Source organism: Cucumis sativus, chromosome 7 (assembly GCF_000004075.3).
Source record: "Cucumis sativus cultivar 9930 chromosome 7, Cucumber_9930_V3, whole genome shotgun sequence".
Lineage (NCBI taxonomy): Eukaryota > Viridiplantae > Streptophyta > Magnoliopsida > Cucurbitales > Cucurbitaceae > Cucumis > Cucumis sativus.
Genome location: NC_026661.2, coordinates 19,608,865 through 19,620,460, shown reverse-complemented (window position 1 = coordinate 19,620,460; position 11,596 = coordinate 19,608,865). Strand labels below are relative to the sequence as shown.

At 34.6% G+C, this 11,596-nt stretch overlaps 2 protein-coding genes across 5 annotated transcripts; both read right to left on the bottom strand.

Moving 5' to 3' along the window:
- Positions 1–344: 344 nt before the first annotated feature.
- Positions 345–6,002, bottom strand: LOC101207809 (actin-related protein 7). The gene is made up of 7 exons (XM_004135888.3): positions 5,744–6,002; positions 5,176–5,391; positions 4,603–4,744; positions 3,619–3,863; positions 1,205–1,388; positions 945–1,012; positions 345–818 (listed from the first exon to the last, which is right to left on the bottom strand). The coding sequence occupies exons 1-7, from the start codon at positions 5,819–5,821 to the stop codon at positions 666–668; spliced, it is 1,086 nt and encodes a 361-aa protein (XP_004135936.1). The 5' UTR covers positions 5,822–6,002; the 3' UTR covers positions 345–665.
- On the bottom strand, positions 5,867–10,693 carry LOC101211395 (hypothetical protein). Of its 4 annotated transcripts, XM_031889391.1 has the most exons (4): positions 10,385–10,693; positions 9,442–9,797; positions 6,713–8,680; positions 5,867–6,004 (listed from the first exon to the last, which is right to left on the bottom strand). In XM_031889391.1, the coding sequence occupies exons 1-3, from the start codon at positions 10,593–10,595 to the stop codon at positions 6,722–6,724; spliced, it is 2,526 nt and encodes an 841-aa protein (XP_031745251.1). In that variant the 5' UTR covers positions 10,596–10,693; the 3' UTR covers positions 5,867–6,004; positions 6,713–6,721. The 4 variants fall into 4 exon arrangements, with proteins under 4 accessions (XP_031745251.1, XP_004136121.1, XP_031745252.1 ...); XM_004136073.3 differs by lacking the exon at positions 5,867–6,004 and having other exon boundaries at positions 6,622–8,680; XM_031889392.1 differs by lacking the exon at positions 5,867–6,004 and having other exon boundaries at positions 6,622–8,680; positions 9,442–10,218; positions 10,385–10,526.
- Positions 10,694–11,596: the final 903 nt, after the last annotated feature.

The following is an 11,596-nucleotide window of genomic DNA, read 5'->3' as shown; positions in this document are numbered from 1 at the left end:
TCTTTGCAACAGTTATCAAGGAAGGTAAGCACACACAGAATATTCCAATAGTGGGCAAGAGTAGACAAGGCCTTGCCTAGGTAGGAGAGGACAGCAAGAAGGAATACCCATTTACTAATCAAATGTACTCTTAAAAAGACATTTTTCAATTGTCACATAAAATTACTAATCTGAGGAGACAAGTTACAACAATCTATATCAAGGTTAAATTATGCTAATTTTAGAAAATTGATAGAATACGTATCTTGTATCCACCAGCTTCGATAAACCGTTGATGTAGTCACCACATCTTTGACAATGCCACTTTTTCAAAATGGAACATTGAGTTGAGTAGACAAAACTAATTGTTAAAGATGGTTCAAAAGTCAAAACCATAAGGTCCTAATTTTTCAATTAGTTCATTTATAAGTTCTAAATGAAAGGATCCAAAATCCCATCCCTAGCATGATACTTTTGAAGATGACTTGCATTAATAGGATGCACTCCTATTATGTCACATGATTAATGGGTGTGATGGCTTCCATTTAGGCTAGATACAGGTCCATACTCGTACAACTATCAAGCCTCCATAGTACATAACTAGTTTCCTACCATTGTACAACTATATAGTATTCTAAAAGTAGGAAGATAAATAAATACTGAAAGATATGTATTAGAGAAGGTCACTAGAAGCACTTCCGATGAACAATTGAAGGCCCGTTTTCATCATAGTCTGCCTTGGTTATATGCTGATTTTGGGGGAAGACAACCTTGGCAAGTATAGCACCTCCAATCCATGCTGAATACAAGGATAAATTCTCTGGCATGTATTCTGGAGCCTGTAAAAGGAAAAGGCCATTACCACATAATCAATCCTAGTAAAATTGTCCAGTTCGTTACAGCAAAGACAAAAAATATTCAGATTGTTCAGTAAAACATGAATCACTTCCTTCAGATTATAATACCTTCACAAGAGCAGGACGAACAGCAGATGAACAAAGACTTGCTTCTTTCTGAAATCTTTCTTCAAATCCTATAGAAGGTAACAAATTAAAAACTATATAAAGATATACAAGAATAGTGTTCTTCAGAATTGAAAAAAGGGAATGAAAAGAAGCATCTGCATAGCATGCCATTGAGTGCGCTCTCAAAATAATGGTAGTTATAAACAGAGTAAAAATTATACCAGGAAATGGAGACAGACAAAGCTAATGTCAATCATTACCAGTCATTGAAGAAGTGCCTCCACATAGAACGGTGTTTTCCAGTAGTTGCCGGTGGTTATCGGATGATACGGTTGAAATAGTCCGAACAAGCTGCTCAACAATTCCATGTGTGTCTAAACCCAAAATTTGTGGCTGAAACAATGCCTCACCGACAGTATATCTCTCTCTTCCAACGGTTATTACCTAAAAATCAATAGCCAAACGTGAGATAGAAAGGTGCAATTTACAAATATCACAATAAGTACTTCACATAGCTGAGAAAAAATTGCAATGCAAAGAATAGAGGAAATCAGAAGTCAAGAAAGCAAGTCCAAAGACATGAGAATAAACTACTTGCCATTGGCCAATCAGTTGAGTTTCAAACCAGACAACATACCGAGATCATTGAAGTAACGGGTTTAAGTAGTTGAAATTGTTTCGAAATAATGTACGTTCTCATTTTCAAATATTGGGTTTTTCTTTAATTAAAAACCATTATTTGAAATGAGTACATTATTAAGAATTAAGATATAAATACATATATATATTCGGATATTATAAAATCCAAATATTCTTCATCTATATTTTTAACTTGAAGAGCAAAATGGACATCATTTCCTTCTCTTAAGGTCGGATGTTCTCCATCCCTAAATTTCTCTTTTACTAAAAAGTGGTCATGCACTTTGAAAGCTTCCGCCAAATGGTTATGCAGTATTCACAACTCAAGCCAAGCATTCCCAACGACAGTAGAAGGTAGAGGCAAAATATAAAGTATAAAACAATTAGTTGCACCCAAAGAAGCACTGCACTTTAGTTCAGCTAACGTGTCAATATCTAACACTTGGACAAATCCAACACTCATTGGACACTTATAAAACATCAGTTAACACAATAGACATCTGTTTGACACTAGTTGTACAAAGTGGATATGAGTTCAACAAATTAACATATTAAACATTTGTTAAGCATACTAAAGAGACACTAAGTCACTAACAATAATATAGGTGAAAAATAATATATTTTGAGAATGGAAATACACCAAACCTATTTTTTAAGCGTATAAATGCATAAATTCATTAACTTTAAAATTCCTTCTTGTATAAAAATGAAATTTTTTTTTCTTTAAATGTATATTTAATATGTGTACTTGTAGCATTTGTGTCATAGTTTGTTTTTTCAAAATGACATGTCATCATGTCCATGTAGTGTCTATTGTCATCGCACTATCCTTCTTAGATTACACTTTAATCATCAAAAAAGGAAGAAGAAACAATGATTTGAGAAACATGTCTAATTTCCCCACTCTACTTAACTTTTGCTACAGTCATCCATCCTTGTGTTCTTTATTCATATCCAAGTGAGTTATATTTAATTATTAGGTCACCTTTTATGAGAAATAACATGGTACCGATTGAATTTAATGACTTAAAAAGGGACTGATCTTCGTTAGAGTGAGATGTTTTAGTTAATTAGTGGAAATCAAGAAAGCATCGAGAGAACTTGTATGTTGAACTCTATGAGCTAATTGCGAGGTTGGGAATTGGGATTCCTCCAAAATTCTAAATGGAGGTTCAAACTCCCACAAATGAGTCTATTATTCCCTTATTGCAAATTCTTTTCCTTTAATTAACTTTTATATTGTATTTTTAAATTGGACCGTAGCATTTGGTATTTGAGAGAGTTCGTGGAGGAGATTTTCATAACTGTGGAAGAGTGATATGCTTTATGGAGGATAATTTCATAACATGAAAGGGTGATACGCTTCATAGAGGGTGAAGCTCATAATAAATGAAGATATGGAAACTAGAGGCCTATTTCGTGAAAAGACCCAAACTAGGAAAAACGTTCAAGTACTCAATTCACAATATGGTTAGAGCCATTCTCACTCTTGAAGACAAACCTTAAGTGAAAAGGAACATTACAATCTTAAGGATTCTGACTCGTTTTTTTACATTATTATTTAATTTATAGCTTTTGGAGTTTTAGATTTCACTTAGTATTTATTCTTTGTATCCTAACTGAGTCGACTAGTAGTTAGTGATTCTCTATAATTTGATGTCATATCATATAATATAATAGTTAGTGATTTCCTTAATTTTAGGGATTTTTATTCTTTGGTAGAACCAAATCTTTGGTTATATTGTGGAAATCAATAAAGGATGAGGTGAACTTGTACCATAAACTCCATGAGTTAATTGGAGAGTTGGTATTCATCGAAAATCCTAAAGGGAGGTTTGAATTCCCTCTATTGGGTCTATCATCCATTTTATTTCCTTTTATTTTGTATTTCAAATCAGTTCCACAACACTTTCCTACCCCAACTAAAATCCGCTCAACAACCAGTTACTGTCAGTACATGCATAAAGGCATACTTGGGTCAAGTAAAACCAGGGAATGAAAAAACAACCGTTAAGATGTAAACCCAAATACAAACCTGCCCATCGGGGAGGGTGTGTGTTTCAAGCTGGCATGAGTCACCAATTTTTGAATAAGCCAACTCATCTTCAGCACAGCAAGCGTATAATTCTTTTATTTTCTCAACATCAGCTGTGCTGATATTCACCATTGGGTGAGATTTTCCAAGTTCTTGTGCAAGTAACCTTGTTAAGTCAATGCCTCCAATTTCAATTCTTCTTGATGCAATGTGATGAACAGCTCCTTCAATTACTGGTGCAATATCTGGTCATGAAGCCATAAGGCAATATAGACAACAATTAAGCTTCTTGTATTGGGAGGTTGAAATAGTTTTAGAAAAATATTAGCGATGATAAATTCAAACCAAGTCTTGGAACCTTCAAGTAAGAAGAAAATTGTGTAGTGAAACATAAAAATTCAGAAAGATTCCTTTATAAGAAATTATGAGTTCTGCAGAGGAAATAACGACAAACAAAACAACACCAACATGATGAGATGAGCCAGTACAGTAGCTAGAACGACCAGAGAATCTGCTGCAAGGCTAAGGATTTAAACACAAAGCCACTTCATACCATGTTCATTACTATACTTGTGAACAAATGATCACTGTTTTTCAATCTTTTATTTGAACACTTCATAGTTCATACCTTGTTTATATAACGTGTAGTCATTAGAGTAACAGATACAACATTGAATTTCCTATTTGCATGAATGCAAAACATTAAACCAACTAATTAAACTATGTAACTTTGTTAGTTATAAATGTGATTCTAGATGATATTAATGCATGATCTATATTTTGCTAAACTTCTATCTAAGAATCAAATAAATACCTTGTTTTGTATATTAACTATTAAGTAAAATAAATTTCGGGCATCCGTAGGAAAACTATTAAGTAGTCATTGAGAAAAGTATGGATATGAATTCCACAAAATTTAACAAAAATTTGTCAAAATACAGGCCATAGCTTTAGTAAGAGACTGTTCAGATATTGTTTTTGTACCTATTTTCCCATGACCAATGTCAACAGTGCATCCCGATATACGCCCTACAGCATAAAGTGACAATACAGCTTGTTCAGATGCATAAAATCCTGAGATGTTGAATGTCTCAAACATCAATTGCACCAACTGCTCTCTGATAGCCTGGAAAACAGAATGCCTCTCATTTGCCTTGATGAGAAGAATCAATCATAGCCCATGGGCCTATACAGATGGTGGTTTACCTCACAAAAAGACAGCCGTCATTGTTGGAGTTGAATATACAATGAATGCACAAGCACAACAAAATCAGGTTACAACTACAAATGATATCATTCGCATATGACACTACCTTTAGAAAACTAATTTATCAAATCCGCAGCACATGTATGCAGGCACGCAAACACACATATATTCCTTTTAGTCAACAAGTTGAGAGAAGAACCTCTGAAAAGACACATAAATAATACAATTCTAAGATATCATACAGCATTTTTCAGTGCTTGGAATCGGTAGAAAGTAGGAGCTATTGATTCTTAATGAACTGGACACCATTATTTGCTTAAAAATAAATTATGAAATTAACTGAGACTGACCTTGGGGGTTGAAAGTGGATCTGTAAACAATATCTGTCCTTCATTGCCAATTTCCCATCCAAGTCCAGTATATAAAACATGGTGCAACAAATCCTCCATAGCATCCCAATCCTTAATGAAGCCCCGAACAACAGGATCAACAGTCACGTCCTCAAATTGTGAATTCTCAGTTACTGATTCATCCTCCGGCATACGTTTCATATGGGTAGGAATAATCTGAGAAATTAAGAAGAATTAAGAGAAAATCCGCAACCAAAACCCAAGTTTAAAAAGAAAAAATAGATATTTTTCACACAAGTAGCAAATGTGAGAAACTCGATGCTTACTACACTCAGCTTAAGACTTCCCTAACCTAACAAATAACCGAGTACAAATTCGGCTACAATTCATAACAACTATCTCACAGCATACCGCAAGTCTCTTGGAGAAAAAAAATACATTTCTCGGCAAGACTAGTCATTAATTTGATCTAAAAAGGGCGGCAATCATAACATTCAACTGTAGCAGCGGATGAATACAATCTGAAGTAGATAGGAAAGAAAAACAAAAAGAAGTTGAAGCAAAATACCATAGAGGGAGCTTGATCCGGTATGGCAGGTCCGGCTTTGAGAAGCTTGGAGCCAGGGTCAACCACAGCGGCTTCCATTTGCAACTTCGGATGAAATCAGAAGAATTCAGGGTTTCCAAAGGGCTACAAGAAAGCTTCAAAGATGCGACCTAGTTGCCGCAGGAGGAGATCGCATTTCAATACTCCACACTCAGCTGGGCGTCGAAAGTTTTCTTGCCTTCGTGTTTCGCGGTTTCGTCCATTTTCTTTCCTTTTCTCTCCCTATTTTGAAATTATATTGGAATTATCTTTTTAATAAAATTTGAAAATAGTTCATGTATTTTTGTATAAAGATATTGCAATTTGAAATATAAATTCTCATTCAACACAAGCATCATGTGATTTTTGTATAGTTTGAAACATAGATAAATTATTCGTTCCAGTAGGGCTGTGTTTTTGGCCAAAAATTATTCGTTTTCTTTTTTTTAATTACTTTTTATTTTTAAAAATAAAATTTTGACATTTAAATTAATTATTAAAAAATTTAGAATTTTTTATTGAAAATTTAATAGAAGGGTTAAATTAATTTAATTATGAAATGTAATTTTTAAAAAGTAAAATAATTTTACAAACAAGTAGCAAATGTATTAATTACACATGTATTAAAAAAATTAATCCGGGGCAGAGATCCGGATTCGGGGACCCATTTTGTGTCTTCGGTTTGACCCATCTCCAGTCCAACCGAGATTCCCCACCCCCATTGAAACCAAGGAACGGAAAATTATGTGTTCTCTAAAGGTTAATCCAAATACACTCCTACTCTCCGAGAATCAAAAGCCTACATACATCTATGACTATTCATTTTCAGAGGAGAAAACTAAACCAATAAAAACCAAACAAAAAGCAAATACCAATGTAAACTAAAATTGTTTATTGGCTAAAAAAGATTTATTTACAAATTCACATCCAAATCCAGAACAAGAAATATACCAGAAATAATCATATAAGATTCCAGATGACTGTCTTGTTATAGTAATCCTTCAGATTTACGCCATCAGCAGTAATTACAGGATCACTCATGATGGTGTAATAGTTCATATCAACCGATATGGGGCCATTTGTTGAGGAAGCATTCTCCTGCCCCTCTTCCTCGACCAAAATGAGCTCACTTTTTGTTGAGCAAGCATTCTCCTGCCCCTCTTCCTCAACCAAAATGAGCTCACCTTGCTCGCCAAAGGAAGTAACATCATCACTTTCTTTGGGACAAGACGCTCCATTACTCAATTCCGTCGTGTTCCCAAGAAGTTCTTTGAGGTTGTTGTGGGAAGACGAATCAGCATTGGAGGTGAAGCTTACATCCAGGATTGGAATCTCAAAATTCACAATGGACATGTCACGCGAAAATCCGAGAACGTCGTGGACTATGTCTATGTCACGACTTCCTTTTGTAACTTCGATGGTATTGGCATCAGCATTTGAATCGACATTAGTTTTATCTGAATCGTTGCCAGTATGATGGGGAAAAGGGTGGATAGGAATACTCGTCTCTGAATCAAAATCTTCAATTGTTTCATCAACGACTTCCACATTTCCAAGTGCCTCCATTCCTTGCACACTTTGTTCATCCAAAGCAGTTTCGACTTCGCTACTAACTTTCTCGTACATGCATTCCGGGCCTTCAAGAACTTGTTCACCATCTCCATCACCAATTTTGGCAAAGCAATTGTGCCGAGGACTCAAGTTCCAGCCATTGGCAGAAGATAGAGAAGCCGAAGCCAAATTTTTTGTGCATTGTATGTCATCAATTTCATGGGAACAGCTTGTATGGTCTATTTCACTTGTAGACAGATTACTTGATAAGGATTTCTTGTGATTGTTTCCATCCTCATTTGGAAGGTCTGGAGGCTTAACCGCTACAGTTTCTGAATGTTCTGGAGTGCTGATTGAAGATGATGATAATGTGAACTGAGCGAGAGCAGATGCCAATGCATCATCAATGGATGGCTTTGGTTTACACACATCCACTGGAACTTCCCGAATTTGATTTTCTTGGTCTTCGTCATTACCATTTGAAAATTCAGGAGCAGTAGCCACATCGCTCTCCTGATCACCATCATCAATGTTTGAAAACTCAGGAGCAGTTACCACAAGACTTGGACGCAACAGTGAAGAATCCACTGAGTTGGGTATATCAAGTGGAATAGGTGATGAAACTGAATGTATTTCCTTTCGATCTGGCTCAATTGGTCCACAACTTGGATGATCGTTCCCACTGTTATAGAAGGAGTTAGAACTTGATCCGTTAGCAGAAAAGCTTGGAGCAGACATTCTGTAACAAGATGGCCATTCTGAACCATGTGACTCCTTAGTTAAAAGTTCAAGTTGCTGCTCAACCTGCTTTAGCCTCCCGTCAATGCTGTTAATGGGTTTTAGCATATTTTCTTCAAACCTTAGAAAGCAATTCTCTATTCTGTCCATTCGAGAAACAAGCTGGCCCAAAATGTTTTCAATACGATGTAGAGGTTCGTTTTCATTATGCATTTTATCTTTAACAGGAACTTGTAAATGCACCTCAGGCTGACGTACGGATCTTTCAGACTCTTTTTCTTCTTGCTGCTGAAGTCCAGTTACACTATTGGTTGAATTAAGAGGCTCTGGCCCAATTTTGGGTAATAAATGGACTCCCTCTGGATTAGAATTACGGCCATCATTGTTCTTACTACTGCCAGTAGTTTTAGATAACTGCAGAAGGGTTGGTACAAGCATGGACATCAAAGAACTTTGAGAATTTTGAGCCGAATTCTCGGGCGGGCCCTCTTCTTCTAAATCAACAGGATTGGCAAACACATAAATTTCATCTACATATACAAGACTTTTATTCTGAAGTGAAAGCAGACGGATTGTAAGAGATGTGCAAGGATTTGCATTCGTTATTTCTGCCGTAGCCTCGTAAAAGTCCTGGGGAAAAGATTCTCCATTAGTTAAGAATTACTAAAAACAGATTCAATCAGAATACTACATGCATTAAACATCAGAATCCAGATCACCATTTAGACTTTCAGAATTTTTTTGTACCTATTAATTTGCATTGTGAAGCTTCCTTCCATTGGCAGATTTCGTCCATATAGGCACATGTATAAATATCCTAACCTTTTCCTACTACTTTGCAGTTTAAATTTTAAACCCTCGTTCCTTTCCTAGACAGAATTCCTCCATTTACACTTTTAGTTTCCTTCCTCAGTAGTCACTGATCATGACTTACTGATCAGGACTAAAGTCAGTCCACATCAATGTGAAAATTAATGGATGCAACTAAAAAGAAACATATATCAAATATCATCACCAAGAACTGACATTCCCAGTCCAAGACCAAGGTTAACATCCCTTTCAAGATTTAGGGGACTCGCAAAAATCTAGGAGATTACATGTTTCTAAATAAATACTTTGGTTTGTTTGTCTTATCATCTTCAAATAAAATATTTGAATGCAACAACCATGAATTAAGAGAGAAAATGTTACAAGGCGCATTGTTAATTGAAACAATTCAGGTTTGCTCCAGGTGAACTTATATCTCACATCCATCTCTTATTGAGATGATTGGAAAACTAATATCAGGGAACCTTGAGGAGAGAACACAGTAATCATGAGAATTCATATTCCAAATAAAAGCTTTTGGTCAAATTGTCAACAAAATATTGGTGGGGAGCAATGTAACACACCTGCCTAATCATCACTGAATTTGCAACAGATTCGGATGTAGAAGAGTCACTTTTATGAACAAGGGTCGGGCCATCAGGAGCTTTAACTTCAACCCATTCATCTTCATTCGTGTTCAAATTACTCTCACGTTGTGAATTTGCCTCAGCCACGACACCATTAGACCCATGTAGATGTGCAGACACACTTTCAATTCCATCTGTGTGAAGCACTTCTTCGTCTCTCAAAGCAGCACCACAACGAACAGTACAAAAATACTCATTTTCATCTTGAGAGTTAGTAACGTGATACATCTCATAGACTCGGGCGGTGCTTCTAACATAAACCTGTTGGATTTCGTGTTTTTCCGCAAAATGAACTGCAAACCATGATCTTTAGTTACCCTTTCAAGAGGCATCACTGAAAGTCTGAAATGCTCAACGTAATGTAGACTTTAACTCAATTTTAAATTGAAACAATTGTAGCAAGCAAACTGGAAAAGGACTAACAATGCATAGCCTATCTCCATTAGATAATCCACTTTTAAAGTTACATAAGCTGAAAAATGACTCTAGAAACAAGAAGTTGCTAAATTCACCCAACTTCCATTAACCGGAAATTCTAGTAGTATAGGAGGTCACCATTTGTCCATTCCCATCTTTGGTAACCAAATCATGAACCAGCTTTCAGCTATCAAAATTCTTGATCTATAATCACCAATTTTCTACTTAGTCTTGCAGCCCTAAGATTATCAATCGATAGTCACTTTCTTGCAAAAATAAAACACAAGGTGAAACAACCTACACATAAATGAACAAAAACCTGTCATTTCTTAATAAAAGTTCCTTTGTATTATTCTACAATCCTAATTTTTTCGGGAAATGTTCACGACACTCAAAACACTTGAAATCACTCAAACAATGTCAAACCAAACAAGCAGAGGAAAGCGATGAATACGGAACTCACGAGTGATCTCGCAGGGACCAGACTCTGATGAGGGGCAGCGCAGAATAAGAGGTGGCTTGGGATCGGATTCGACCGTCTCATCGTCGTTGATCGGAGAATAGAAGGATTCGTAAGCAACTGTATTCTCCAAACAGCCACTAGTGACCGTCCAATTCACGGAGGGGCTCCATGAAGGACTGCAACTAACGTCGCCGTCCTTTGATGAAACCATGGCGGCAAGTACTTTCCGGTGGGTTGAACAGAGAATCTCAAAGAGCTAAGGGAAAGAGAGGAGCTCGGGTTTGGGCACGTATTTCTCAAGCAATCTGATTTTTTTTTTAACAACGAATTTATTTATAATTTACTTTTAAGCAAAATTAACCTAAAATATTATATCCGAAATTTAATTAATTTATTGAGATATTTTAGTATATTTGTAAATATTTTCAAAAAAAAATATTATTTAAAATAATTTTTCTTCATTTTACTTATTTAAATTATTGTTATATTGTCTATTTTATTTTTATTACAAATTACAATTTTTCTTTTAGAATTAAAACTCAAATTATGAGTTTGAGACGTTTCTTTTTACATTTTTTTTATTAATGTATTTTTAGTTTATTAACGTCAAGGTTAGTTTAATAATAATTGATATCTTTTTTTCTATAAAATATTCATTATTTTAAATTTGTTAGACTATTTACGTGTAATTGGAGGTTTAGTTGTAGTTTGTTAACTTTTTTAAATTTAAGTTTTTAAAAACTTGCTTTACCTTTTAAATTTATTGTTTTTCTATCTATTTTTTATAGACATTTTTAAAAATCAAAATAATTTTTTTAAAAAAATTAAAAAATTATACTAAATGACAAAAGTGCTAAAAACGCTTATAAATATAACAAAATTTTAGAATTTATCGATATCAATTAAAATTTCCCTGTTTTTATAAATATTTTAGTTTATTTCATTCTATAGTTGAAAACAATTAATCTAAAGATTTGAAAGTGTTATGAAATTTAGCTAAAATTTCAACTTCGTAATTAATAAATATACAAACATTATAAAAACTTTAAAGAAATAGGTTCAATCATAAAAAACAAAAAAACTAAATAGTTTTCCAACATTGTCCTAATAATTTGTTACAAGCAATTAGAAAAGAAAAGAAAAACTTATGAGATGAAAATTTGAAAAAAAGTAATTTGAAAATTAGAAAACTGTAAAATATATAAATTCAAT

Excerpts from the sequence above, each read along its gene's own strand:
- LOC101207809 (XM_004135888.3), bottom strand. The coding sequence starts at position 5,821 with ATGGAAGCCGCTGTGGTTGACCCTGGCTCCAAGCTTCTCAAAGCCGGA. Across the intron at positions 1,389-3,618 it reads ACACCCTCCCCGATGGGCAG|GTAATAACCGTTGGAAGAGA; the intron begins GTTTGTATTTGG and ends ATTGATTTTTAG. Across the intron at positions 819-944 it reads TTCGTCCTGCTCTTGTGAAG|GCTCCAGAATACATGCCAGA; the intron begins GTATTATAATCT and ends TTCCTTTTACAG.
- LOC101211395 (XM_031889391.1), bottom strand. The coding sequence starts at position 10,595 with ATGGTTTCATCAAAGGACGGCGACGTTAGTTGCAGTCCTTCATGGAGC. Across the intron at positions 9,798-10,384 it reads TGGTCCCTGCGAGATCACTC|TTCATTTTGCGGAAAAACAC; the intron begins GTGAGTTCCGTA and ends CATGGTTTGCAG. Across the intron at positions 8,681-9,441 it reads ATTCAGTGATGATTAGGCAG|GACTTTTACGAGGCTACGGC; the intron begins GTGTGTTACATT and ends TCTTTTCCCCAG.